The sequence below is a fragment of the Zonotrichia leucophrys genome, chromosome 21 (genome assembly GCF_028769735.1).
Source record: "Zonotrichia leucophrys gambelii isolate GWCS_2022_RI chromosome 21, RI_Zleu_2.0, whole genome shotgun sequence".
NCBI lineage: Eukaryota > Metazoa > Chordata > Aves > Passeriformes > Passerellidae > Zonotrichia > Zonotrichia leucophrys.
In genome coordinates, this window is record NC_088190.1 from 2,352,242 (window position 1) to 2,378,712 (window position 26,471).

General features: G+C 47.9%; 1 protein-coding gene and 1 long non-coding RNA gene across 2 annotated transcripts in view; one reads left to right on the top strand and one right to left on the bottom strand.

Moving 5' to 3' along the window:
- The window catches only part of SKI (SKI proto-oncogene), a 101,960-nt gene extending 86,836 nt beyond the window's left edge, over positions 1–15,124 (top strand). Inside the window, exons 3-8 of the mRNA XM_064730467.1 lie at positions 3,432–3,557; positions 4,012–4,127; positions 5,585–5,859; positions 6,238–6,539; positions 8,330–8,560; positions 10,374–15,124. Of these exons, the coding sequence (XP_064586537.1) occupies positions 3,432–3,557; positions 4,012–4,127; positions 5,585–5,859; positions 6,238–6,539; positions 8,330–8,560; positions 10,374–10,562 (1,239 nt within the window). The 3' untranslated portion in view covers positions 10,563–15,124. The remainder of the gene's footprint in view (positions 1–3,431; positions 3,558–4,011; positions 4,128–5,584; positions 5,860–6,237; positions 6,540–8,329; positions 8,561–10,373) is intronic.
- Positions 8,926–26,471, bottom strand: part of LOC135456552 (uncharacterized) — a 34,328-nt gene continuing 16,782 nt past the window's right edge. The window contains exons 2-7 of the long non-coding RNA XR_010442570.1: positions 14,374–14,429; positions 13,296–13,382; positions 12,171–12,278; positions 11,547–11,634; positions 11,055–11,266; positions 8,926–9,862 (exon numbers count right to left, since the gene is read on the bottom strand). This is a non-coding gene — a long non-coding RNA (uncharacterized LOC135456552). The remainder of the gene's footprint in view (positions 9,863–11,054; positions 11,267–11,546; positions 11,635–12,170; positions 12,279–13,295; positions 13,383–14,373; positions 14,430–26,471) is intronic.

Below are 26,471 nucleotides of genomic sequence, written 5' to 3' on the forward strand. Positions count from 1 at the left end.
CAGAATGATACCTGTGAGCACTCCCACATCTTCAAATACAAGAATTTTTTCTGGGCTTATTTTCCATTGCATTTGTAGCAAAAGGTGTTGTTGAGGTGCCTGACCTGCAGCTGCTGGTTCTGCTCCTGGTGCCGAGCTCCAGGGAAGGTTTGTCTTCCTGAGAAGGAGAGGGTCAAAAATTCTTTCCACTGGTCTCATGGTTTGTTACTGTAATATTTAATTGAAGTAGAAAATTTGATCTGACATGTCAAATGTGGCCCTGGCTGGCTGCAGGCCAAGCTGAGCCGCCTCATTTCGGTTTGCCTTAAAATGGCTGGCAAAGTTCACAGGCCCAAATTTCCCTTTGGAATGCACCTCTGAAAGCTTTTTTTAGTGACTGTATAAATCTTTCTGTATCTATTTTTCCCCTGAAATTTTCTTCAGAAACCAACAGTCCCAAAGCTTAAGTAAATGTTTCATGTAAGCATTTCTGGGCCCACTTTGTATCCTGAAGTTTCTTCCATCTGTGGATTGGAGAAAATGTTTATTAACAAGTGGCTGTGTCCAGCACAAAGCCCATTTGACAGCAGATTATTAAATTGCCTCCAATGGAAATAAAAATGAATAGGAAATAAGGAAATATTTATTTCAGTCTTTTGGAGTTTTTGTTTCAGTGTTTCATAAATCGTTTATGAAGACGGCAAAAAAGCTAGATCAGATTTTCAGTATTTCTTTTGCAACTTGGTGTGTGTTTCATTATTTGGCACAGAGGAAGAAATGAAATCAAATCATCCCCATTTGAAGCAGTCCCAAGGTTTGTTGGCTGCTGTGGCTGGGCTGGAAGTGTCAGAGTGGGGTATTTGGTGCCTGGAATGTGTCCTGCAGTGGGATGTAATGGCTGAGTCACAGGAGAGCAGATTTGGTGCTCAGTGTCTGCCTTGTTCCACATCTGAGTCTCTTCCTGTAGTAGAAACTGCTGGAATTGGTGCATTTTTACCTTGTTAAAGTGAATCCTAAATCCAAGGTGGGTTTTTTAAAGCATCTGCCAAGAGGCAATTCTGCCTCAAACATGGAATGATCCGTGGGATGCAGGTGGGACAGGGGTTGGAGCAGTGAGCACAGCAGCTCCAAACCTCGCTCACAGCACCCTGGGTCCCTGGGGTGCTGGGGTGGGAGATGATTCCAGGGCAGGAAAACCTCAGCACCTGCTCTGGGGGAGCACAGCCCTGTTTGCCCTGTGTGCTCCCCTCCTTTGCTGCTTGTTTCCAGTGCACCCCATGTTTCCAGATCAGCTCCTGGGCAGGGAATTGGGGCAGCATTTCCCAGGGGTGCTCAGGCCCTCCTGTCCTGGGGTCAGCCCTGACCTGAAGGTGAAAGAAGGGGGACAGTGGAGAGAGATTGAGAGAATTCCTTAAAAAATGCAAAGGAGATCATTCTGCTGAAACATCTCCCCAGCCTGTCTAGGGCTGTCCCTGCTCCCCATTCCCAGAGCTGGGGGTGCTGGGGGGCTGCTCTGGGCCCAGCCTGGGGCCTGTCCTGCTCCTGCTCCTGCCTGGACAGAATGTTCAGGATGGACGGACGGACGGACAGGGGGAGGGAGGGATGGGTTCCATGCTGAGTCTTGCCACCTGTTGCCTTTTCCATTCCAAGCCCCCCTTCCTCCCCAGCCTGCAGGCCGAGTCCCCTCCCCACACAGCTCCCCATCCCCGGTGGATGGGCTGGGATCAGCAGCCCCTGCCAAATGCCTTTCCCATGCAGTCACTGCCTCTGCACAGGCAGCATCTCCCCAGCAAAACCAAGTCTCTCCCAGTGCTTTGTGCTGTGTTTTCTAGAGAAGGGCCCAGGAATGCCCTTTGCTAGCTGGGTGTGAGGGGAGGGCCCGTGCCCTGGCGGGGCAGCCCTGGGGAAGCCTGAAGCTGTGCCCAGAGAATCTGCTGCAAATCCCATGGAGCTGGAATTTGGCACTGGCACGGGCTAATTTTGTCCTGGGGGTTGCACACACCCCCCCACAGCCCTCCCATGTCATCCTCCTTCATCTGCTGTGCATGGAAAGCTGCCCCAGGCTCGCAGTGCCAGGGAATGCTGTGCTGAGCCCTGCAGGCCTGGGGGGTGACGCTGCTGGCACTCTGGGCTGGCAGGGCACACCGGGCAGTGCCAGCTGGGCTGGCAGGGGCTGCACAGGGCTCTGCCCTGCTCCCACGGGAGCAGCAGGCTCTGCAGGGGCTGAGGCTGTCACCCCTCCTGATCAGGGCACTGATGGGGCGCAGTCAGAGAGCTCCTGGGGAGGGAGCCCTGAGAAGGGCACTTGGACAGTTCTGCAGGTGCTTTTCAGGTAAATCATTTAAATCACAGTGCTCAGGGCTCAGCAGCAGCTGGAGAAGGAGCCTCTGAATTCCCAGCTGAAGGTGCCTTGAGGGGACTGATTTTCAGAGCACAGGACATTGGCAAATGAGGTCCTTTCTATCACTGGGCTGGAGCATTTCAGGCTCCCAGGATATTGCCAGCCCAGACACACCTGGATCAACACTTGTTTGCCCACAAAAATCACAGAGGAGTGAAAGGATGAAACAAATGAATGCAAATATGAGCAATTATTAATGGCTGCAGGGTGGCTGTGCCACCCTTCTGGGAGCCAGGCTGAGTGGGAATGGGGAAAGGTGGAGATGCAGAACTGCAAAAAGACACAGAAAGGAATAGAAACAGGGCTGGGATGTTTCTTTTATTGTTTCTGGTCGTGATGCAGCACAAGGTCCAGAACCTTCTCCCTCCCTGCTGTGAGAGGTGTTTGTACTGGCAGCCCTTCAAGCTGGTATCCCCAGTGCACCAGTTAAACCAGTAGTTACCAATTTTTTTGCAAGCCACGCTGGGACTATAGGAATTTTATTCCTTCACAGTGTTGAAGGAAAGGGATTTTGCTTGCCAAAGGGCTTTCTTATGCTTGAGGATGATTTATGGGCCAAGCTGAGCCACTTGTGGAAAAGGCAAAGCAGCTCTTGGCAGCACCCCCAGAATCCACTGCAGCTGTGGGGTAGTGAAGTCATCGGCATAACAACCACTGCAAACAGAATAACAAAGTCTGTTCTGTTCTCGTTTAAAATAATCTTTCCAGTTCAGCAACCACATTAAACTTACCTTTCTGCATGCAAAAATCATAAAAGGCTGATAGTTCTCCTCAGCCTGGAGCAGTGTCTCCCTTTGATCACTGCCCATCTCTGCTGTGCCATGCTCACTTGACCCCAGTGTCTCCCATGGAGGAGTGAAGTGTGTTATGTCACAGTCTGTGTCTGCCCCTTGTTTGCACTCCTTTGTTTGGCCTTGCATTTGAGAAAAGAAGAAAAACACCCAGAGTTTCTTCCTTCTAAATAACAAAATTTGCTTTTGCTTTATAACTTGTTTCTAAGCTGATTGCAAAATGAGGAATCTGACTTTGATTTTTCCTGCTTTTGTTTCAGGTCTCTTCAGATCCTCCTGCTTCCAAAAAGCCCAAAATAGATGACTCTGCTTCCCAATCTCCAGCTTCTTCTGAGAAGGAAAAACAGTCCAGTTGGTTACGGTCCTTATCCAGTTCATCTAATAAGGTGATTGTTGAATATTTTGTCATCAAGAGAGATCAAATTGGCACAAAGCATCACTCTTCTGAGACCAGAGGAGAAAATGTGGGAAAGAACATGCCCAGGGTTTCTAAATTAGTAACATTTCCATCCTTTCCCTAGTCAGCATTGAGCTACACAGTCCCCCCAGATTCCTTGTCACCCTCCAGTGCTCATTGACCTGGATTGTGCCAGGGAAGTCAGGAATTCCCTTGTGCCTTTGAGGTACAGGAACCCTGCAAGGCTCAGGATTTGTTTGTAGCTCTTTGTGTGGGTTTGTAGCTCTTTGTGATCCATCCAAACTGCACAGAGCTCGTTGGCCAGCAGAACCCCTGAGCAAGGAGGTCGTGGCCAGTGGGGAGCAGCTGTGGGGATGACTGAGGGTTGCCTGGGCAGCCCCAGGTCCCCTCTGGGGGGTCACTGATGTCGTGTCTGTCCCCAGAGCATCGGCTGCGTGCACCCGCGGCAGCGCCTCTCCGCCTTCCGGCCCTGGTCCCCCGCGGTGTCAGCCAGCGAGAAGGAGCTCTCCAGCCACCTGCCCGCCCTCATCCGGGACAGGTGAGGACACAGGGACAGCACAGGGGCTGCCACAGGCCCCTGGGTTTGTCCCCGTGCTCAGTCAGGGTTTTGGCAGCTGCAGGGTTTTGTTTGCAGAAAGGAAACACAAAAAGTGTTGCTGGTTTGTGCGTGAAGGGGTTAAAGGTGGCACCTGCCATGGAAGTGTCAGGTGGAGGCTGCTGAGAAGGGGTGGACACTTGGGGGTGCAGTCACTGAAGGTCCTGGGCAGGGTCAGGGAGGTGCAGCCACTGCCAGGGCCCTGTCCCTGGTACCAGCTCCTGTCCCTCCCCACCGTGCCAGGGAGGCCGAAGGGCAGCAGAGGTTTCCCCAGCCCCTCTGTGTGCCCTGGGGGTTCCTGGCTCTCAGAGGTTTCCCCATCCCCTCTGTGTGCCCTGGGGGTTCCTGACTCCTCAGAGGTTTCCCCATCCCCTCTGTGTGCCCTGGCCTGGGGGTTCTGGCTCCTCAGCCTGTCAGACCTGTCCAGACACCGGGGCCAGGAGCAGCCCTGAGTGAGTCACCCCCAGCAGGTGGGACCTTGGTGTCACACTGAGAGCACAAAGTGTCAGGGCAGTTCAACATCCCTGTGCCAGACTGGAGCTGGGCACTCTGAAAAGCTCCGAGCCAGGTTTCTGCCTGAGGGTGATGATTTCTTTGGAAAGTTTGACTTAAGTGACCAGGTGTTTTTAGGGAATATTATGGAGAACATATTGTGCTGCCCTTATGAATAAGTTTCTTAGAAGCTGTGGGGATTGATTTTTAAAAAAGGAAAATAAAAGGGTAAAAGCCTATCAGAATATCCTAATTTTTAAACTAGGTAGGGAGAGAAGTGGTCTAAGTGTCCTTGGTATCCCTGTGAGAAACCTGACTGATCTCAGTATTGGATAAAACCCACCTACAACAGCTCCAGGAGAAATTTTAACTGATACCGCATCACGCTGTAGGTGCTAAATTGAAGTTACAAAGTCTTTGCTCTGTTTTTTGCAAAATTCCATGTATTTGCTGTCATGTTAATGCTCCCCTTTAACACCAAGGTTTAACCAGAGGTTTGTTGGTTGTTGTACCTGTGGTTTTACACAGGGACACTCAGGTGTGTGTCAGAATCACAGGCACAAGAAGATGCTTTTCCACTTCATGGTTTTTCTTAATGAAGTGCTGGTTTGAGTTTACAAACCATTTGTGGGCAGATGGAAGTCCAGCTGTGCAGTTGGTTAAAACAACAGTGCCATGAGGAGCAGAGGAAGCGCCTTTAGGGCTTTTAGGCTCTGGGAGGTCTCATCTCCTTGGTGCTCCTGGGATGGGATCCCTGGGTTTAATGAGGGACTAAAGCACTGACCAGTGCCATGGGCAGGTTCTCAGCTGGTGGAAATCAGTGGGATTCACTGTGGGTGTTTGCAGTGGGAAGCTCCCAAAGCCGGGATTGTGACCCTTTTCTCCTCCTCCTGCCTCCCCCAACGCAGCTTTTACTCCTACAAGAGCTTTGAGAGCGCCGTGGCGCCCAACGTGGCGCTGGCGCCTCCAGCCCAGCAGAAGATGGTGAGCAACCCCCCCTGTGCCACGGTGGTGGCCCGGGGCAGCGAGGGGCTGGGCTCGGGGCAGCCCAGGAAGAGGAAACACGGCCCCGAGCACTCGGCTGGCCCCGAGGCCGCCGCCACCGCCGCCACCGCGGCCAGCACGGCCCCCGAGGAGGACAAGGAGTCAGAAGCAGAGATTGAAGTAGAAACCAGGGAAGAATGTAAGTGACACTTGTGGCTGCCTTTATTTGGGCTGGGGTTTTTGCAGGGGTTGCTGTGCAGTTTCTGTGGGGTTTAAATTGAATTGTGGGAGCCCAGTGCCGCCATGGTACCTTTGTGGCATGAGCTGCACAGTCACAGCTCAAACAAATTGAACTCAGTCCCTTAAGTCAAGTTTGCATTTTCATCATTTTTCAAGTATCAAAGTATAAAATGAGCAGGTTTTTCATTTCCTTTCCTATTTAAAATTGATTATCAAGTGTCTCTGTACAAAAGGGCCTCAGCACATTTGGAGCTGTATAATATATATACGAGCTGTATATAATTATGTCTTAATTATTGACATTTTAAAATTAATTTTCAATGTTCCTTTTTTCCAGTCACCTCCTCCTTATCCTCGCTCTCCTCCCCATCCTTCACCTCCTCCAGCTCTGCCAAGGACATGAGCTCCCCTGGGATGCAGCCCCCAGCCCCCGTCAACAGCTCCTACGAGGTGGCTGCACACCCTGACCCCCACAGCAGCGGGCTGGAGGCTGAGCTGGAGCACCTCAGGCAGGCCCTGGACAGTGGCCTGGACACCAAAGAAGCCAAAGAGAAGTTCCTGCACGAGGTGGTGAAGATGAGGGTGAAGCAGGAGGAGAAGCTGAACGCGGCCCTGCAGGCCAAGCGCAGCCTGCACCAGGTGAGGCTGCCCTGCCCTGCCCTGCCCTGCCAGGTACAGCCCAGCAGGCAGCTCTGAAAAAGGAATTGCCTCATTTTTCCCAAATAGCAACAGCCTTTGCTGGAGCTCTGTTTGTAAATCCAGCCGGGAATCCAAAGCACAGGAACCAGTCTTATGTTTTTAAGCTTGCCACCTGTTTTTCCTTGGGTTATAAATCCATGGTTACCAAAATCAACATCTTTTCATTACTGAAAAAATCTTCTAGTCCAGCAGAGTTTATTTTGTTTTCATTTCACTGAACAGGAAACATTTCTGGAGGCTTTAGCTGGAGTTTTAAAGGCTCTGTGAGGGAGGGTGTTCCTGGGACACGGCCACAGCTGAAGTAAGGGCTTTGTCAGGCATCCCACTGCTGAGCTTCAGGCCGGGAAGCAGCTCCTTATTTCTGGAATTCCTGGATCCCTCAGTGTGTCCATGGTCAGGCAGGGCTGCACAGGGCAGGGCTGAGCTCAGTGATGGGGGAACTGCCTTTTATTTGAGCTGGGGTAAAAAGAGTGCAGAGAAAAGAAGGGGGAGCCAGCGTGGAAGATTTGTGTGTCCTCTTTGAATATTTGGTGTGGAGCTGTTCCCAAGCTGGGGCTGGAATCCATGGGGTGGAGTAAATAAGGGCCTGGTTTGAGACACAAAACCTGCAGTGATGCTCTCTTTTTTAGTTACCCTGAGCAAAATCTGTGTTTTATGTATTTAAAAGTAAAATGTGTGTGTGTGTGTACTTCTAGGGGCTGTGTGTGTATTTCCAGAGGTTGTGTGTGTATTTCCAGGGGCTGTGTGTGCATTTCCAGAGGCATGGCCAAGCTCACTTCCAGCCTGGCTGGGAAGTGAGATTGTCAAAAGAGTGAATTTCCCATGACCCTGCAGTGCAACTTCACAGCAAGCAGGGCTGGAGGGTTTGACTCGGGCAGGGAGGAAATGCTGCTTCTGGGGGAAAAAATAGATCTTTAGTTTCTAATTTAACCCTTTAGGAAATGTGAGCCACATCTCTGTGCTTGCTGTGAATGTGTGTTTTAACAACTGTGGGGTTTCTTCCTTTGTTCTTTGAAGGTTCCTTATCATTATCCATGAAATTAATGGTTCCTTCATGGGTTTGAGATTCCAAGGCAGCAGCTCCCAGCCTGGACAGGGGGAGTTGCAGTTCCCAGAGCAAAATGTGGTTTCCATTCAGCTTCAGGTTTTAGCCTGGAGTTTTCCAGGTTTTGTGACAGAGCAGTCCATGAGCTGGTTGTCAGGAGTCTTGGGGCTCACCCCAGTCACCTACAGCACCCCAGAGCTAGGAAAGACACAGTTTGTGTTCTGTCCTTGCCTTGAGTGGGTTTTGGGTGGGGGCTTGATAAAATGGAGCTGATTTCTGATGTCCTGTTGAGCTTTTCCATCCACAAAGGACACTCAGAACTGCACTTTCCACGTTGTGCATCTTCAGAGCCTTCAGCTCCAGCCCAGGCACTGCAGTCGGGTGCTTTGGAACGTGGAGCTGGTGCTGGAGCTCTCTCCAACTGCAGTTCATCTTTATTCAGGCCCAGATGGTCGCAGCTATTCTGCTTGACAAAGCAAAATGGGGCTGTAGCGCTGAGCTTTTTGTTATCCTGGGCTTCGGGGTAGCTGGAGTGCAGGAACTCCACAGGATTTAAAGGAGAAGGGCTCGTGCAGAGCTCAGAGCGGGGTTCAGCCCTGGGCTGCCTCGGTCACAGGCAGCAGGAGGTGGGAACGTGGTTTGGATGGCTTCCCTCACACTCACTGCTCACCTGCCTCTGTCCCAGGAGCTGGAGTTCCTCAGAGTGGCCAAGAAGGAGAAGCTGAGGGAAGCGACGGAGGCCAAGCGCAACCTGCGGAAGGAGATCGAGCGCCTGCGGGCCGAGAACGAGAAGAAGATGAAGGAGGCGAACGAGTCGCGGATCCGGCTGAAGCGGGAGCTGGAGCAGGCGCGGCAGATCCGCGTGTGCGACAAGGGCTGCGAGGCCGGCCGGCTCCGGGCCAAGTACTCAGCACAGGTGAGGCCCTGAGGGCTGGGGCGGCTCCTCAGCTCCCTCCTGCTGTCCCTGCTTAGAGCAGCTCCTCAGCTTCCCCTACTGCCACCCCCTACTTAGGGCAGCTCCTCAGCTCCCTCCTGCTGCCCCTGCTTAGAGCAGCTCCTCAGCTTCCCCTCTGCCACCCCCTACTTAGGGCAGCTCCTCAGCTTCCCCTCCTGCTGCTCCTGCCTGGGGCAGCTCCTCAGCTCCCTCCTGCTGCTCCTGCCTGGGGCAGCTCCTCAGCTTCCCCTCCTGCCCCTGCCTGGGGCAACTCCTCAGCTCTCTCCTGCTGCTCCCACCCTGCTCCTGAGCTGGGACAGGCATAACAGACAACAGGAGGGCAAATAATGGAGCCTGAATTTAACCTCATCCCATGCACCTGCCACAGAGGTGCCCCTTTAGCTCCCTCATAGTCCTCAAAAGCTTCTGTTTAACAGACTTTAATTTGTGTGTATTTATATGTACTTCAAATACTTTACATAGTTTAACTCAGCCCTGAAAAGCTCATGGCAGAGGAGTGCTGGAGCAGCCTGTGGTGAGACACAGGTGCTCCTGGAGGTGGGAGCTGCAGGTCCCTGGCGTGGTGGCTTTAAGGGAGGAGGGAAGAGCAGAAGCCAAGCTCACAATCTCCAGGGCTCTGATAAGGGGAAGGGGAGTGGCCGCCTGCTCCCGCTGAGACACGTCTGGCCAGGAGCAGGAAATGATGTGGGGCTTCCTCTCAGCATCACAGGATGTCTCACTGATAAGGGGTGTCCAGACTAAACAGAGCCTCCCTGGGGCTGCTGCGCTGGGCGTTCCCCCAGGGCCCTGGGGAGCAGCACCAGGGCAGCTGAACACGGCCTGGGCTGGCCTGGGGGCTCAGGGGTGTCAAGTTCTTAAGTCTTGAGAAATTTTAAAATAAAGCTTTACACACCCTTGTAGCTACAGCTTGGGGTGCAAGAGGAAGTTGGTCACAAATTATTTTTGAGGAAACCGCAGTTCTCTAGACAGGCTCAGTCTGACAGAAACAGCATCAGGCCAGGGTGGCAATGCCTCTGTGTAGGCTTAAAGTATTAGATGCTTAATGCCCATTGAGGAGCTGTGGTTTATGCCTTCCTTTTTCTTACCTTGATACTGAAATCCAAACATGGATGGGGGAGGTTTACCTGCATTTTAGGCCAAAACATGGGAGGTTTCCCTTCCTTGCTAAATGGCAATCTTTGCTGACTGCTGGCATTTCCTTTCTCGCTGGGTGCTGTTTCTGGTATTTGCACCTTCCGGTCCTGGGGGTTTTCTCTGCCTTTTCTGTCAGAAAGTACCAAACAGGGAGGTCAGGGAGGCCAAGGGCAGCTGCAGGTTCTGCTGGGAGCAGAGTGGGGACACTGCAGGGCTTTAATCCATAGCTGGGGAGGCCTGGCCCATCAGCAGCCAAAGCCCTTTCTGGTCACTTCCATTAACAATCGTTGTAAAAGAGCTGAAAGTGAATCCCCTGTGCCAGCACCTGGGGTTTGCTTTGCTGAGCTGCTGTCACTGCTTAAAGAAACAACAGCCATGCTTGAAGAAGTGACCAGATTCTGTGGCACTAAGGAATTCTTGAACTGTTTCTTAACCTTCCTTTCTGGAGCTGGGGCCAGTGGAGATGTTTAGGTTTCAAAGCTAAGCAGGCACTTACTGCAGCAGTGTATGGAAAAAGGGAACAGGGAATTCCTTCCTTACCTCTATCTTGATAATCCTATGTGTGGAGTAGACATTGTTTGCTCCCCTGCCCAGTGCAAGGTCCGTGTCCCACAGCCCTGTCTGTGTGTCTGTCCCACAGATCGAGGACCTGCAGGTGAAGCTGCAGCACGCCGAGGCCGACCGGGAGCAGCTCCGTGCCGACCTCCTGCACGAGCGGGAGGCGCGGGAGCACCTGGAGAAGGTGGTCAAGGAACTTCAGGAACAGCTGTGGCCCAAAGCCAGCAGCCAGCCCAGCAGTGAGAGCACCTCGAGCCCCATGGAGAACTGACCCCTCATCCCCCAGCACAGGGAGGGAGAGAGTGGGACTGGGAGTGCACGTGTGAGTAGTGGTGTCCTGGCACACACTTTAGGAATACGGATTCTCAGTAGTTGGAAGGCAAATGTTGTTACTCTCTAGAACAGAAGCACTGAATTCCGCCTCTTTTTTTTCCCAATCCATATAGCACAACATCTTACTGTGCCTAGAAAACACAAAGTGTTTGTAAACAAAATACTTTTAAGTCCACAGCAAATTTTCTACTGGCAAACTCTAAGCAAAGCAGTGTGGTCCAGCTGAACCCAGAGTCCAAGGTGAGCACGGCAGTGGCTTTGTGTTCTCCTGCCTGTTGGAACATTTTGGAATTTAAAAACAAACCGACTTTTCTTATAAGCTATTTAAAAGAATTCATTACACAGACTTGGTATAAAAAAAAAAAATTAACAAGATTTTTATAATGAACCTTTAAAAGCAAAACAAAAAAAAAGACAAAAAATAAAATACCTTCGATGCACAATTTTTAATGACTTTATAGGCTTTGGGATTCTTTGTGCAGAAGCCCCTCTTGGTGATGATGCCATCCATGTCAGGAGCAGTTTTCCAGCCATCTCAGAAGCCATCACGGTCCCATCCCGTCACGTGGGTGTAGGAGAAGTTCCGAGTGCTTTTCCAAGTTGATTTTTTTTCCTTAGAATGAATGATGTCCATTTCCTGCCCTGGACACAGGAAGAAGGGAAGCTGCAGGAGGGTGCAGGGGATGAGGGGAGCAGAGGGGCTTGGGTTGAGAGCCCCAGCCCAGCCCCACAGACCCCCCTGTGTTCAGAGACTTCACCCAGGAGCACGTCAGCCTTGGGAAAAGAAAGAGAGAAAGAAGAAAGGAAGGAAATGGATGATCAGTTGGTAGAGGAACAAAGCAGAGACATCTGTGTGTTGAAGTCATTCTGAAATCTTCAGCTTTCAGTTTTCTGGAAAACTCATCTTGTTGCACCATCTTACCATGAGTTCAGTATTTCCCTGCTTCCATTCCGAACTGTCAGTCAGGATTTCTGTGCCCAAGGAGAGTCCAACGTTGCAGTGTCGGATACTACAGAACAGAAAACCAACATTTTTGCTGCTGTGAATAAGCCTACATCTTTTTTTAAAAAACTTTTTTTTTGTTTTTAAAAAGAGAAATTACTTTAATTTTGGGATCCAAGCCGCGGCCCCGGGATACAATGCAGCAAACCATCACTGCCTTGGGGGTGGTGCTGAGGTTTTTTATATATATATATATATTTTTTTTTTTAAAACCTGCACTTTGTCAGAATCTTACTCTGCATTTTATTCCCTGTTTCTAAGATGTACATGTCAAGCATTTGAGATTCTGCCCTAACAGCTGTGCAAACCATGAACCCAATCTGCCACCACTGACACCTCCCATCAGCGTCCCTGTAAGCAAAGGAGGATCCAGCAGGTCCAGAGTCCCCAGAGCAGGAATTCCCCCTGAGCTGCTGGTTCAGATAGAACCTGGTTTTGTGGCTGTGTATGGGGAGCAGCAGAGATGCTCCCAAAAGTGCTTAACAAATAAAGCTGGTGCTTTACTGATCAGGAGAAAATTAATTTTCACCCATAAACACTCACCTCTGACACGCTCAAGCAAGTGAAAATGTGATCTGGGGCTGCAGATGTGCCTTCCAGCTCATTTTTCCTCTCAGCATCTTTTCTAGGCAATGCTGACACTTTCTTTACCTTAAAGAATAATAATAAAATTAAAAAAAAAAAAGGAAAAAAAAAGAGAACCCCCTATGCATCATCATACCCAGAGTTATTCTAAAAGAAGAAACATATTTCCAGTAATCTTTATTTGCTTTTGGACATTAATGCAAACTATGTAAGCTTCAAAATTATTTCCCAGTAGACAGAAAGCGGCTTCCAATCCTAAAATTATGGTATTTACTTACAGTACATTAGAGAGATTTTTTTTTTTTTTTTAAACAAGAGCTGTTTGCTTGAAACCATTATAGTAACCATTATAGTAACTGTGAGCATTAACAAAGAAGTTCATATATATGTTTTAGGTACAAAAAAGAAGAAATATGAAAGGAGTGGAATTTCTGGGACAATGTAAAACTGTTGGGAGCAAGAAACAGTCACACCAAGTCAATGACCTGAACCTGTCTGTGGATACAGGGGTTGGCCCTTGTGTGTTTGGGATACTGGAGACTGGCTCTAGGTGCAGCTCTCCTTCTAAAGTGCAATGCAAAAGGAATTTTGATTATGCTTGAGCAGGTTTTGTTTTTGTTTTGTTTTTTTTTTAATGTGGGGTTTTATTTTCTTTGTATGTTTTTTTCTGCGATTATTAAATCATATGCATGGATTAAACTCTGCCATATAGTCATTAATGGGCATTATTACTGTCTTATGTAAAGGGGTTCTTTTGTTATGCAGTATGCAGAAAAATGTTCTCAGCCTTATGATTTCCAGATCTGTATTATCCACTTATTTCTTCAAGGGAAACTAAACAACTGTAGCTGTAGCTGATCATTTTTGTGCATTTCAAGTCTCTTGTGCTCTGCTTTACTGCCGTGTTGGGACCCACAGAGAACAGACCCCGCTCCTGTGGCGGCTCATGGAAGCCTGGCTTTGGAAATTTTGCTTGTTTGGGTTTTTCCCCCTGATTTGTGATGGTTTCTCTCCCTTTATAAACCCCAAAAAATAGCAACGTGTCCATGTCCAGCTGTTGTCTTGCCAGGAAAAGCCACTCACCTGAGCACAAGGTGATTTTTCATTTGTGTCCAGGGAAATGCAGTCACTCACTGAGCATGAGGCTCCCACACTTCTGAAGGAGGAAATCTGCAGGAAAGGAGCAGAACAGTAAAATGTTCAGTCAGCACCAAGCAGCCTCACTGTGCTGCACAGGTGAAGGCTCCCAGGGCAGCACAGACTCCAAAGCAGAATTACAGTGGGGCTCTGCCCCACTGCCAGCACTCCATGCAGGGCCATACCTGCAGTGAACCCCCCCCAAAACTCCCCAGGATCTGCTCCTTGGGAGTGAAAAGCCATTTCTATCAATTAATATTTAAAATCATGACGAGAAACAAGGTGCAAGAAGAGCAGGAACAAACATTGTCCAGCAGCAGCCGCTGCCCAGGAGGGGCTGGCAGGGCTGCCTTTAAGCCCTGGGCATTTCTGGCCATGTTTAACAATCAGAGCTCACTCTGCGTTGTCCCTGCAGAGCGAGGGATTGATGTGAATCCGGAGCCATCAGCAGGGTCTGTCCCAGCCCCGGGGGCCGATTCTCACCAGGGGGCTCTGCAGAGCAGCCCCCATCCCGTGAAGGTGCTCGGAGCTCTGGGGTCATTCCTGTGCCTGCAACACCTCAGTAAAGCTGGGAGAGCCTGGTCCATGGAATTCCCTCCCTCCTTCCCTCCTTCCTGCAGCCCCCAGTCCCTGCTGCATCCCCAGGGACAGGGGCTGCCCCTCCATCCCCCCATCCTCTGTGCTTTAGTTTCCTTTAAGAAGTTCCAAGGGAGAAGAGGTGTTTCATACAGGCTGTTGACTCTCCCTGTACCTACAAATATATTACTACTTGTATATTCAGTTTAATTACTCCTTGTTTCTATTACTGAACGAAGACTTAACGAAGGGAAAAAAAAAAACCAACAGCAATAACATTCATATCTATGGAGCAGCTAACTCTATACATAATATTCTGCTTTTCAAACAGAACTAGCCAATGTAAAAAAACATTAAAAATAAATTCAACATGTAAATACTTTTTTTCATTTTACACTGTTGTATTATAAGTGTATATGGTGTTTACTTTTTCAAAACTCTTTCTTACCTGGTAGTTGTCTTGTTTTATGAGTTGTGTTTTTAACTGAGAAGAACCTTTGCTGTCTGTTAGGAAAAAAACAAAACAAAATCTTTTTGCAAGTTTTCAATGTGGGTTATAACCTTTTCTCCATCATTTGCATTTTATTTGTCCTTATTTTCACTGTAAAGTATTTTATTACCAAAAGGTTGGTTTTTGTTCCATTCTGCCCTCTCAGCAGTCCATGTGTTTTAGAGAGAAGTTTTTTTGTTGGCTTGGTTGTTGTTTTGGTTTTTTTTGGTTTTGTTTTGTTTTTTTTTTTTTTTTAATTGAAAGAACTCACAGAAATGACATTTTTTCAATTGAAGAAAAATAAATCTTTACATTTATAATAGCCAATAGCATTTCAGCACATTTTTGTTATCCTGGTCTCTCCTATGCTGCTGCTAATGACAATATTATGACTTACTCTACTATTCTAGAACTATTTTTATGTAAGTAATGTATGCTTTCTTGTTTATAAATGCCTGATTTAAAAAAAAATAAGAAAAAAGCTTGGCATATTTATCTATTTCGCTGTGTACCTTGATAGTCCTTTTCCACCCCCTTTTCCACATCCCCTCCCCCTGATGCAGATAATATTGTAAAATAAAGGACTTTATGAGATTATGTATGAAAATAGCTATGCTTATATACCACAGTGACTGAATGTACAGTGTATAGACGCATTACCGAAAATAAAATTGTTTGTCCAGAAAAAAATAAAGAGCTCTGGGATGTTTTTGGAGTTCTCTGTGCTTTGCTGAGGTGCTGCTCCCCACAGCACCTGGTCCCTGATTTCCTGAGGGCCCAGGAGAAGGACCCTCCCTGAGGCATCATTTAGCACAAAACATTGCTAATAAATAATAATATATAATCATTTAAATAATAAATAAATAATAAAAACATTTAGCGTGGACATTGCTGGAAGGAGACTAGAATTTAATTGGGATCACAGCATTCCACTGCGTGGGGAAAATCCAACACTCCAGTGAAATTTCTCTGGAATAGTGAGAATTGTAAGCATGGAGAAGTTTGTTCTAGGTCAAAGAAAAAGAAACACAAGAGGGGAAAATGCAAAAAGCAGGAGATGGAAACATATGTCAGAATAATTCTCTCATGGTTTTCTGAGAAGTGGCTGCAGAATTTCCACAGCTCTGGGACATTTCTGAAATGCCTTTGTAAAGCAGTGGAAAAGCTGGAGAATGAGCAAAGAGCTTAAAAAAATCAATCTCTTCTTATTTGAGACTCAGCCAGCTTTCCAAGGGTGGGTTTGTGTCCCAAATGCAGCTGCACATCCTTGGGGAGGGATCCTGTGCCCCACATCCCAGCACATCCCTGTCCTCCACCTGCACAGCCTCACTGGGGCTCAGGGGCCTGAAATGAAAAGTTCCAATAACAATTCCTGCTGCTGCTCCTTCCCAGAGAGACTTGGCAGGGCATTCCTGTTCCAAGCTAAACAGCAAACCAGATCTGGCTTGATAAGGCTCGGTACCAGAGGCTGAAAAAATTCTATTTTCTGTCTCCAAGGACCTCTGAGTGCATCAACACAGATTGGTAAAGCCCAGTCAAGCTGTCTTGTGTTTCTGGGTAAGGGGTAACTAACTGGGTTTGAAAATTCTGGTTCTGCTGGCAAAATAACTTCAGTTTACCAGGAATGAGACACACTAGGAATGAGACCTGAACCTGCTCAATAACCAAGTGAGCTGAACTGACTCAAGCTCAAAGCAGCTGAAATAAATAGAAATAGAAATAAAAATCCAATTTCCTGAGGCCTGGAGTAAAAACTACTCAAGAGCTTGTGCTACCCAGCCATCAGAAAACTCCACTAAAAACCCAAACGTGGGGTGGCAAATCCAAACCTTGTGTGGGGCAGAGCTGAAAGGAACAGCCACAAAATCCCACAAATGGGGATGAACAGAGCTCCCCAGTGCTTCCCAATGTCCTGTGAGCAGCCCCTGATCCCAGGCTGGCAGATGGAGCTCAGAGAAGCTCAGCACACACAGAGCAGGGGGAGGCCTGAGGGATTTTGGGGAGAAAGGAGGAAATTCCTTGTTACTGCTCAAGGGATCCAAAGCAGAGCTTTTAGGTGCTCCCACCTTCAATTGCTGAAAAGCCATGAAAGAAACACATCCTGCAGGGAAGGGATCCAGCGTGGGGGAAAGGACAGGAATCTGGGAAGCAGCAGCAGCCCAGGAATGGCAGAGTTAATGGAGATCTGAGCTCCCAGGCACTGTCAGGAGAAGAGCACAGCTCTAATAAAAGCCAGCTGTGTGACGTACACAGCACTGGAATTTTTATGAGATGGCTTATGTGCACTTTAAGTATTACCTGACTGCAATGCAAATTCCCACACACTTTTAGTTGGGAGGGAAAAAAGTTTCCACAGCTCTCTGGGCTGGACTGGTTGAGCCCAATTGTTCTGCACAGCATCTGTAGGGTTTCTGGCTCATCGTTCTGGATTTACCTTTGTATTTGTTTCTGTTGAGTCAGCTCAGCCTGGAACCTTGAGGATTTTATCTTCCTAAAACTGCCCCAGAGCCACCCTGGCCCAGCCATCCCAGTCCTGTGGCCCTTCCACCTCCCATCCCTATGCAGTTGAGGAAGACTCCAAGGAACAAGAGGACACCTGCACAGGTCAAAAGAAAATGAAGTTTCACTGCTTCAAAGGTCAGATTTGCTCCAAAATCTCATTTCTGGAAACACCATAAGGACCATAAACTTGAGTGACCATGATCTTGGGAAGGAAGTTTACAAAGAGCCCTTTATAAACCCTGTTTATAACACAATGTTTTGGGTTGCTCCATGTGCTCAGGTCCAGCCCTGGAATAAGAAATTCCTTTATAGTGTGGTTGTGAGAAAAGGTCATTAAACCCTTCCCTTTATGTGGGCAAGGTGCATGAACAGAGCATGAACAGAGCATGAACACAGCCCACGAGCAGTGATGGATTCCTGAGCAGCATCCCCAGTGCAGGGCCCTGCTGTGCCTCCCTGCAGCCCCACTGCTGCTGCTCCTGGTCCCAGCAGGAAGAACCCCCCAAACACCCCCTGGCACTGCAGCTGCAGGACAGCAGGGCAGAGTGTCCCTTCCCAATTCCTGAACCAGCTCCCGCATTTCCAGCACTGCTTTGTAGATTTAAGTGACCAGTCAGACACTGACAAGTCCAATTTCCCTCCGTTACCTCTCCATCCCACAAGGTGAGTGGAGCAGCAGAGGAAGGCTCGGCACCAAACCTTCCATGTTCCATTTCCTGGCATGTTAAACTCCCCCACAAACCCTCTGCCCCAAATTGCAGCCCCTGTGCCTGGCAGCAGCTCCAGCTCAGGATTACACTGCAGTGCCAAGGGATTCAACACACGCAGCATTTTCCAGCAGTAGAGGTTTCCTAGGCCTGCAATTACTGCATCTTTGCTGATGTCAGCCCTGCTGCTTTCCCTCCAACGCTCTGCATGGAAAATCTGGGATGGGACTTTGGCTCCACCAAAAAAAGAACTCAGGATTGGATTGTACAGCAGGGCTGTGAACAGACACAAGGACCTGCTGCTGTGGGCCTGGAGTTCTGCATGGGAAGTTCTGACCTCCTTGGGATGCCCAGGGCAGCTGGCACCATCCCTGCCCAGCTCTGAGCACAGCACACACAGCTCCCGTGCAGGGATCCCGTGCTGCTTAATTCAATTTGGCAGATAACACTGGGGAAGGCATTGATTTCCTCCCCTCGCTCCCTCCTTCCCTTCCATCAATTTTCCCAGATAAGCAGCCTGTGGCTCGGGTCCTGCTGGTGACGGATGCCTTGTAATTGCTCTGAATGGATTATCCCCAGACATGGAGCAGGCATTTACAGTGCACAGCTGTAATCAGAAACACTCGCACCCAGGAGAGGGGCTCTGAGGAGCAGACAGCTGCCTCCGGCCTCTGCCTTGTCTCTCTGCTCTTATATTAAGCCTAACTTTATGTATTTGTGATTTTAATACAGTGGATATTTAATAATATCCAGGCCATCCACTGAAATCAGAGTCCAGATGGGCTCAGTGCCATCCCGACCCTCAGAATTGATCTCTGCTTCTCAGGTAGCCTGAGATTGTCCACCCTGCTCAAATCTTTCTAAAGATCATGCAAATTATTATTTGCCTAAATCAGAATCCACCCATTTGAATGGGTAACATCACCCCAGACTTGGGCAATCCATGCAGACATACTCTGTCCTGCAATTACTGGCTAAAGACATTGGATCAGACAGTTCTCACCTCAGTTTATTGCTGCTTTTCTCCCTCTGCCCAGACTAAATTGTCAGCAGTTTGTTTATCAAGATCCCAGTGACTTTCTAATTTGTATGTCTGGGGGGAGAAAAGCCATGAATAACTAAGTGTGAGACAGACTGTTACATAGGAACAAAACACGGCAATTGGAGCCACTGAATTTTAATTTTGTGCAATTAACCACAGCAGCCCAGCATCAAGGGGCAGCAGATCCACGACCAGGATGCTCAGGCTGAAAATCTGATCAACATCAAAGTGTTTTGCCCTGCAAACTTTCATTGAGGTCAATGAATGAAGGAAGGAAAGCAGCAGAACAGCACCCAGCAAGGAAAAGCTGATCCTGTTCTACATTCCCAGTTACTGGAAGCTCTCTCACACTGGGTTTCCTCCTGCAGGACTGGTTTTCCCCTAGGATCCCTACATTGAACAGATCATGGATTGTGCTGGGGGAAGCAGGACTTGGGTGCTCTCACCCCCTTTGGTTTGGTGTTTGTGCCACCCTGGTTTTCACTCTCTGCTCCTGCAGCATCAGTTTGGTCACCCTGAGCAGGACATGGACAATGGCAGCTCCACAGGAAAGGTTTTGTGCTCAGTATGAACAGTACAAACTTCACTGCTCCAACCTTTAACCAAAACCCAATCCTGCTGTGAAACAAAGTCCATCTAACCCCACGTTCCAGCTCCCTCTGCCACCTGGGAAAGCAACAGGAATTCTTTCCTGGAGCAGTTGATGCCTCGCTGCTGCTTTGGTGCTGGAACTGGGAATCCTTCCCTGCACATCCCACCCCTCCCTGGCCAGCACAGCCCTGCAGGGCCTGGCCCGAATGGGGCTGATTTCCCAGAACTACAGGGACTGACACCTTAGAAGGTTTAACACTGATTTATTAAATGTGCAGAAATCAACTTCTCGGGAAAAAAAGCTTTTTTATAAAAAATCTTTGTTATAAAAAAGCTTTGTTAAAAAATCACCCAACACAAAGCCCTTTCCCATTTTTGCCCCCCAGAAGCTGCCTGCAGGCCGGGGCAGAGGGGACAGTGGCTTTGGGACCACACGTGCTCAGCCTGGCTCGTGCAGCTGGCAGATAATGGGCTTTGCAGGTCACTGGCTCTTGAGCACTGTTATCTCTGTGTAACATACACCTTGTTGTGTCTTACTGCTTAATTACAGCTGATACACAGGCCATAATATTGCTTATCATTAGCCAGAGGATGACAATTACCATTTAAGATTAAACAGCTTGCTTTCTTCAGCCAAGTCTCCATGTGACACTTCCTTGCCCAAGAAAAGATTTGCACATGCAGAACAAATCCCCAGCCTAATTGGAGATGTGCCCCTCACAGGGAGGTGGAATTTTGGAAGCACAAATTGCAGGTGAACATCACTGTGAACAGTGAACAGTCACTGCAGGGTTCAGCAGACCCCTGAATTTGAGGTGAAAACAGTGTTTCATAGAATTTCTGAAGTCTCTTGGCTTTATCAGGGCGCTTGTTTCTGCAATGGACACAGTGAGCAGAGAGTTGGAAGCAGTTGGAAAGCCTGGGCTATTAAAGGATCAGCAAAACTGCTGAGGCTGCACAAGCTGAGCTGTCATTAAGTAGCTTCACCCTTTCCACAAAACACAGATGTGTTCCTGTGCACAAACATGGTTTTGTCTCACTGTGCTCAGACAACAGCAAAACTGCTGGGAAATATTCTGCACTGAAACCCACCCAGGCCTGAGAGGAGATTTCACTACTGAACATCACAAAAAAAGCAGAAAATCTGAGTGGGAACCACATCCCTGCACCTCTGCTGAGCATTTCTGAGATTCCCTCAGAGCAAAGCCTTTCCCTCCACAACACCAATGTGATAACATGCAGTTGTGATGACTCCTAATGTCACAGGTCAAGGGTTTAAATCTCGTGTCCTGTATTTTGTCAACTCCCATTTATCCCATCCAGCACAGCACAAGGGTACCACACATAAATCTTCCAAAAAATGTGTTCTGATCTTTCACCTACAGTAGATTAAAAATAGCCTGGAGCAAGAGCTTTTAGCATTTTGTCATAGCAATTTCTCCATCAAGTAAGATGGATGGCCAGCTCCACGGGGGAGGAACGAACCCAGCCTGAGATCAGAGCATGGAGAAGGCTGAGTTCCACCTCCAAGGAGCAGGAGTTGTGCCCTGGGTGGAAATCCCTGCTGAGCTCCCCCTGCTGAGCCCTGTGGCAGCACAGAACATCCAGGGAGGCTTTTCTTCCCTCCCTGCACACTTTTCATTTAAGCTCCAAAAGAGTTTGAGGAGTTCAGGCAAAAGTCTCAGGTCCTGGTTTGGATTTTGAAATCCTCCAGCATGACTTTGGGTACGACTCCCATTTCAGGTTTCATTTTTTAAAAGTATTATCTGAATACTTTTTGCTAATTTTGGCTAATATAATTAATAGGGCTCCAGCCACTCAAATTTTCTGAACACCTAAAGGCCAGAAAGTGAATAGCCACAACAAAACACCTTCCTCTCATAATCCTGCTGAATTATTCTGTGATTAAGCCTTGTTATTTCTTAGGGTCTTGTGGTGACCTTGCAGCAGTGAGATGCACATCACCACCATTAAAGCACAGAACACCTTTTTCACCATTTACACAACCAAATCTTGACAAAATCCTCTCCTGATCCATTCATGTCTGCTGGGCTTTAATGGTTCCCTTTCAAAACTTCAAGACCCAACTGCCTGAAAGTGAATCCACCCTTCTGTTATCAGGTTTGATAAAGGTCCAGCCTACTGCAGCAACTGGGCTTTCCTTGTGTCTTTATCTCCCCACAGTTGCCAAAGTGGAATAGATGTCCAAAGAATTTATTCAGGAAACTAAATCTTGCAAAGCTGCAGCTGCTTGCACATGAATTCAGGGATGCAGAGTTTCCCAGCAGCTCCCAGAGACTGCAACATCTGTTTACCAGACACCTTTATGACATTCTACCTCAGTGTGCTGAGATCTCAAGAGTTATCACATTAAATCTTGCAGAGGTGCTAAATAAACTGCACTCAAAAAACCCACCAAAATATAAACAAAAAAACAAACAAAACATCCAAACAAAAACAAAACAGCACAGTCTTGCTCATAACCCAGAAAACCCTGAGAAACTGAGAATTTGCACCCTCTGCAAAGGGTCCAACTTTCAGGTTTTCCAGAGAGGCTGCCCTTTTATTTCAGGCTGATTACAGATTCCATTGTCTTAGACATATTATTGTGTATTTTATATATATATGAACAAGAAAACCAGCACCTGTAACAGAGATGTGCAGCTCTCAGTAGTTCAAGTTATCAATGAGCACTTTCAGCATCATGTGAGAGAAACTGGAGCATCAGCTGTGAGTCAGAACTGGGTAAAACCTACAGAATTCACCCAGTATTTCCCATTGGTTCCCCTTTTCTAAAACACATTTTCAGTTTAATCAGATTTTACTTCTCCATCAGGGAAGGAGTCTCTGCTTTGCTCTCCACTGTCACAGCTGGAACAACCTCTCACATCAGAGATTTCCACACTTTTCTATTGGGATGCTCATCTAGAAAAGAGCCTTCACCTTCCCTCCTCTCAAACCCACACTGCAGCTCTTGGACTAGAGCAGAAAACATGGGGAAAACACATTTAGGGTTTGGACTTGGTGATCTTTAAATCTCCTTTCCAACACAAACCATCCTGTGATTCTATGACACTTGTGGTATTTGTGTTTATGTTTTTCCATAGGTTTTTTTACCAGACCTCAGGGAACCATTTGTGGAGCCAAAGTAATGTGGATTCACATGATCCCATCACATGTTCCTGTTGGTTTTGATGCCAGGATCAAGAGGAGAGATCCTGTGTTATTTTTATGCTTCTGTTACATTTATGTTATTTTAGCCTCATTAATGGGCCTGTGGAAGGGGAAGGGCCCATGAAAAACAGACACAAAGGCCAGGACATTGGGTTAATTCAGATTTAAGTGAACATTAAAGGATCCTCAGAGCTCCCTCTGGGGTTTGGGGAGAGGGGCAGGGAGGCACTTCAGTGACAACAGGGCAGATTCCATCTCTTGGACACTGCAGCATTCTCTGGCTCCTGAGTCATGTAGGAAACTGTGACACACAAAAATCTGCAATTTCATATTCTGCAGCAGGGAGAGAAGACAGAAAACAAAGGTGCAGCTGCTAAACTTCCCACCAGAAGCCAATCCAAATGGATGGAACGGGGTGAGTCAAGCAGGGCCAACAGCATCCTTAAAGGGAAGATAAAAAATGAAGGGAAACATGTTATACTGAAAGATATTTGTGATTTTATCACTCATCCTTCAGTGTCCTGTGGATATTTACATTTGGAGGATGGAGGTGAGCATGAGATTCAGCGCCAGCCCAGGTGATTTGTGACACACAGATAAGGAAGGGCCTGACTCTCCCCACCGCAGGCAGTGATGGAAAGAAAATCTCCCAGTCCCTCCAGCCCTGAATCAGGCAGCATTTCCCTTTTCTTCCAGCTGCCACTCATCATAATTCCTTCTTATCTGCATCCTCCCCATAAATCCTGGATGCATTAGAGCCCAAAGGGCCCTGACAATTCCAGCTAAGGTACTCTCAAAGGGGACTTTTCCTTCTCTGCAGGGTCTCACATCCCTGCTGTGGCAGGAGGATCCTGGAGCTCAGCAACAGAGCCCAACACTGCCCTCTCTGCCCCTGCCCTTGGGCCCACACCACGCTAATTTTCCATTTATAAGCAGTTTATATGGAGGCAATAAACTATTCTCAGGTGTTATAAACATTTTACAGGCTGGGGCACTGCACACGCTGGGGTGAACAATTATTTACTAAAGCAGCCACTAATCATTTACAAAAAGGGTATGAACTGAGCTTGGGTGTAATCCCCTGCTCTGTGCTGTGCCTCTTATCTTGGCTGCCCCACTGGGACTGGCCAAGGATCCCCAGAGTTCAAAGATTAACCAAACACCTCGGGGTAGGAGCAGCCAAGCTTCCCAACAGGGAGCTGTGACAGGCTCACACCTACCACAGGTTGGAGTAACAAAAGTACAATAAATACAGGAAAGTTCACTAAACCTCCTTATCATATGACCCAAATTTCTCAGTCCTGATTTTTCCTTATCTACAGTTTCACCACCTGTTTGTAGGGATATAAAGGATTGTGCCAAAGTTCCTGGATATGGTGCTGCAATCTTTAAACTCCCTGAATTTTGGGTTTCCTGATATGATGGGTGCTTTTCTTGACCACCTGGGAGTGTTCCCTGTCCACTCTGAAAGGATACAAAGGAATAATTTCATTTCTTTGGCATTTTTAGTGGGATGAGTCAGAGAGTCGTGAGCTCAAACTGCTGAACATACTGGTATTTTCAGACACCTCAAATGCTTCCATGACACAAGAACATTATGAAATATAAAACATTTCTTTACTGTCAAACCAACATTGCCTTGTCCTGCCAACAACCTGCCTGCTGATTGGGGTTTCTGTGGATTTCTTTCTCCTCAGCATGAGTTCAAATCCTGTGCACTTCTGCCATATTTCAGTTACCCATTACATAAGTGATCTTCTTGCATTAAATCTGATTTAGGATGAGTTCACAATACAGGGCATGTGCACAACAGCACTCCCTTCAGCAAACCAGCAGAATTTTTCATGCTCCAAAATTACTTGTGAACCAGCAGAGCTGAGAGTGTCTCCTCCTGCAATGGGTGTGTGCTTTCCACATGGAATTATGCAGCAGAACCCATTTCCCCCCTGACCACTACAGTCTGCTCCTGCTCAGAGGCTGAGTTACATGGTAAATCAGCCACCCCCAAGCTCTAATCTGAGGAAATGTTCAAGCAAGAGCCAAAGGGAAGGGCACAGCCACTGAGTGGGACTGGTTGCTTGCTCAAGCACGTGCTTGAGCACTTTCCTGAATGGAAAAGCCAAGGGCAGCCCCAGTGTAACCCTGGAGATACAACAAGTGTCCAGGCTGCTCTGTGAGCCTGATAAGCTCTAATCTGATAAAGACTTCACCACCCCAGCTGCGTCAGAGCCACGCTGCAGCGAGGGGATATTGCAAGGGTGCTGCTTATCTGCCTGAGAACAAATGGAAACTCATTCAAAGAGCTCAGTGCCTTGGAGATAACGCTGGGGAGGCCTTGTAGGGCGGGCACGAGGAGATGAGGTTATCACAGAGCCAGACAGGCCTGAAAAACCCCACCTCTTCATTACAGTGGCAATTAAAAGATAAAAGCCATAGACCTTCAAAAGCTGTAGAGGTGTCTCATTCCAATTTAAATCACTGGATGTGAAGCACTTATGAGCTTTGAAAATTCGGATCGTATTGGCGTTGATTTTAAAGGGCAATCAAATTTATATTACATTTTTAAAAAAGACCTGTCTGTCCCCGTTTATTCTTCACGAGTCATTGGAACAAATTAATCTGCAAATTTAGGTTCAAAAGGGAAGAATTCATAAGGGAAGCATATTCCATATTTCACATTGTCCCCTGTGATGGAATACCAGTTCCAAGGAGGATCCCAGCACTAAAAATGAGCCCTTCAGTTTGGGGCAGGACAACAATTAGACATTTTTGTATGATGAACACTTGTGTACCTCTCCAGTTGACTCAGTGACAGCTACAGGAACGCGGTGCCTTCAAAAATAATGCTCAATAACTCCCTAAATTCAGCCACTGATGATTTGCACTGAGATTTCAAACACAAGTATTTCCCCTCTCAATACAGGCCAGGGCTAAAGGAAATTTAAATAACTCATAACTCTTTTTTTCTTCCTATATCTTGAAAAGCACTGTAAGAAGGCCAAACCCTACGGCATGGGCAGTTTTCTCACCCAGTGAAACAGAGCACTGCCAGTTTCATTTCCCCAGCCCTGAAATGCTTAAATTCCCTGCTTTACTGAAGAATTGCAGCTCTGAGCTCCACTCCGTGCACTGTTTCAGTTCTCAGGAGGTTTGTTTCCCACAGCTGCTCTTCAGCCAAGCTGTGAATGAACCTGAAAATTCATTTGAAAACCCCTCTATGGTTTCTCATGCTTTCACAATTACAGTATAGCTTTCCTCAACATTTACACCACCCCCTGCAGGGAATTCCCCCGGCACAGGGCTAAAATGTACCAGGAAGGCTTGTAAACCCTGATAAGCGTTTCATCTCAAAGAAGGCAAAACCTCGGTATCAAGTGAGTCTGGGAAATGTTCTTTGCAGTGATTGTGCTGTGGAAGTTTGGCCTTTCAGAGCTCTGTGATCCGGCTCGGGAGGGCTCTCACGGATGGGAGCGCTCAAAGCGCTGCTGTCTGGCACTTGGGCTGTGACTCAGGAGGGAAGTGCCCGAGCTGAGCTGGGCTGGGCTGACGTGGAGCCCGGGGCACCTTGCGGGAAATGGCACCGGAGCCACTGCCCGGGGGCTGCGGCTCTGCCCGGCCAGCACACAACAGCAGGAGTGTGAGGATGGGAGTGTGCAAGGATTGGGGTGTGCAGAGTAACGGTGTGTGGATGTGTGAGGATTGGAGTGTGCAGAATAAGGGTGTGCAAGGATTGGAGTACGCAGTATGAGGTTGTGCAAGGATCAGCTTGTGCAGGATTTGGGGTGTGTGAGGATTGCGGTGTGCAGAATAAGGGTGTGCAAAGATCAGGGTGTGCAAGATTCAGGATTGACGTGTGCAAGGATTGGGGTGTGCAGAATCAGGGTGTGCAAGGATTGGAGTGTGCAGAATAAGGGTGTGCAAGGATCAGGATGTCTGGCAGATTAGGATCAATTGTGCAGTCAGTGTGCAAGATGAGTGTGCAGAAGGTGTGTAAGATTGGGGGTGCAAGATCGGTTGCAGAATAAGGCTGTGCAAGATTT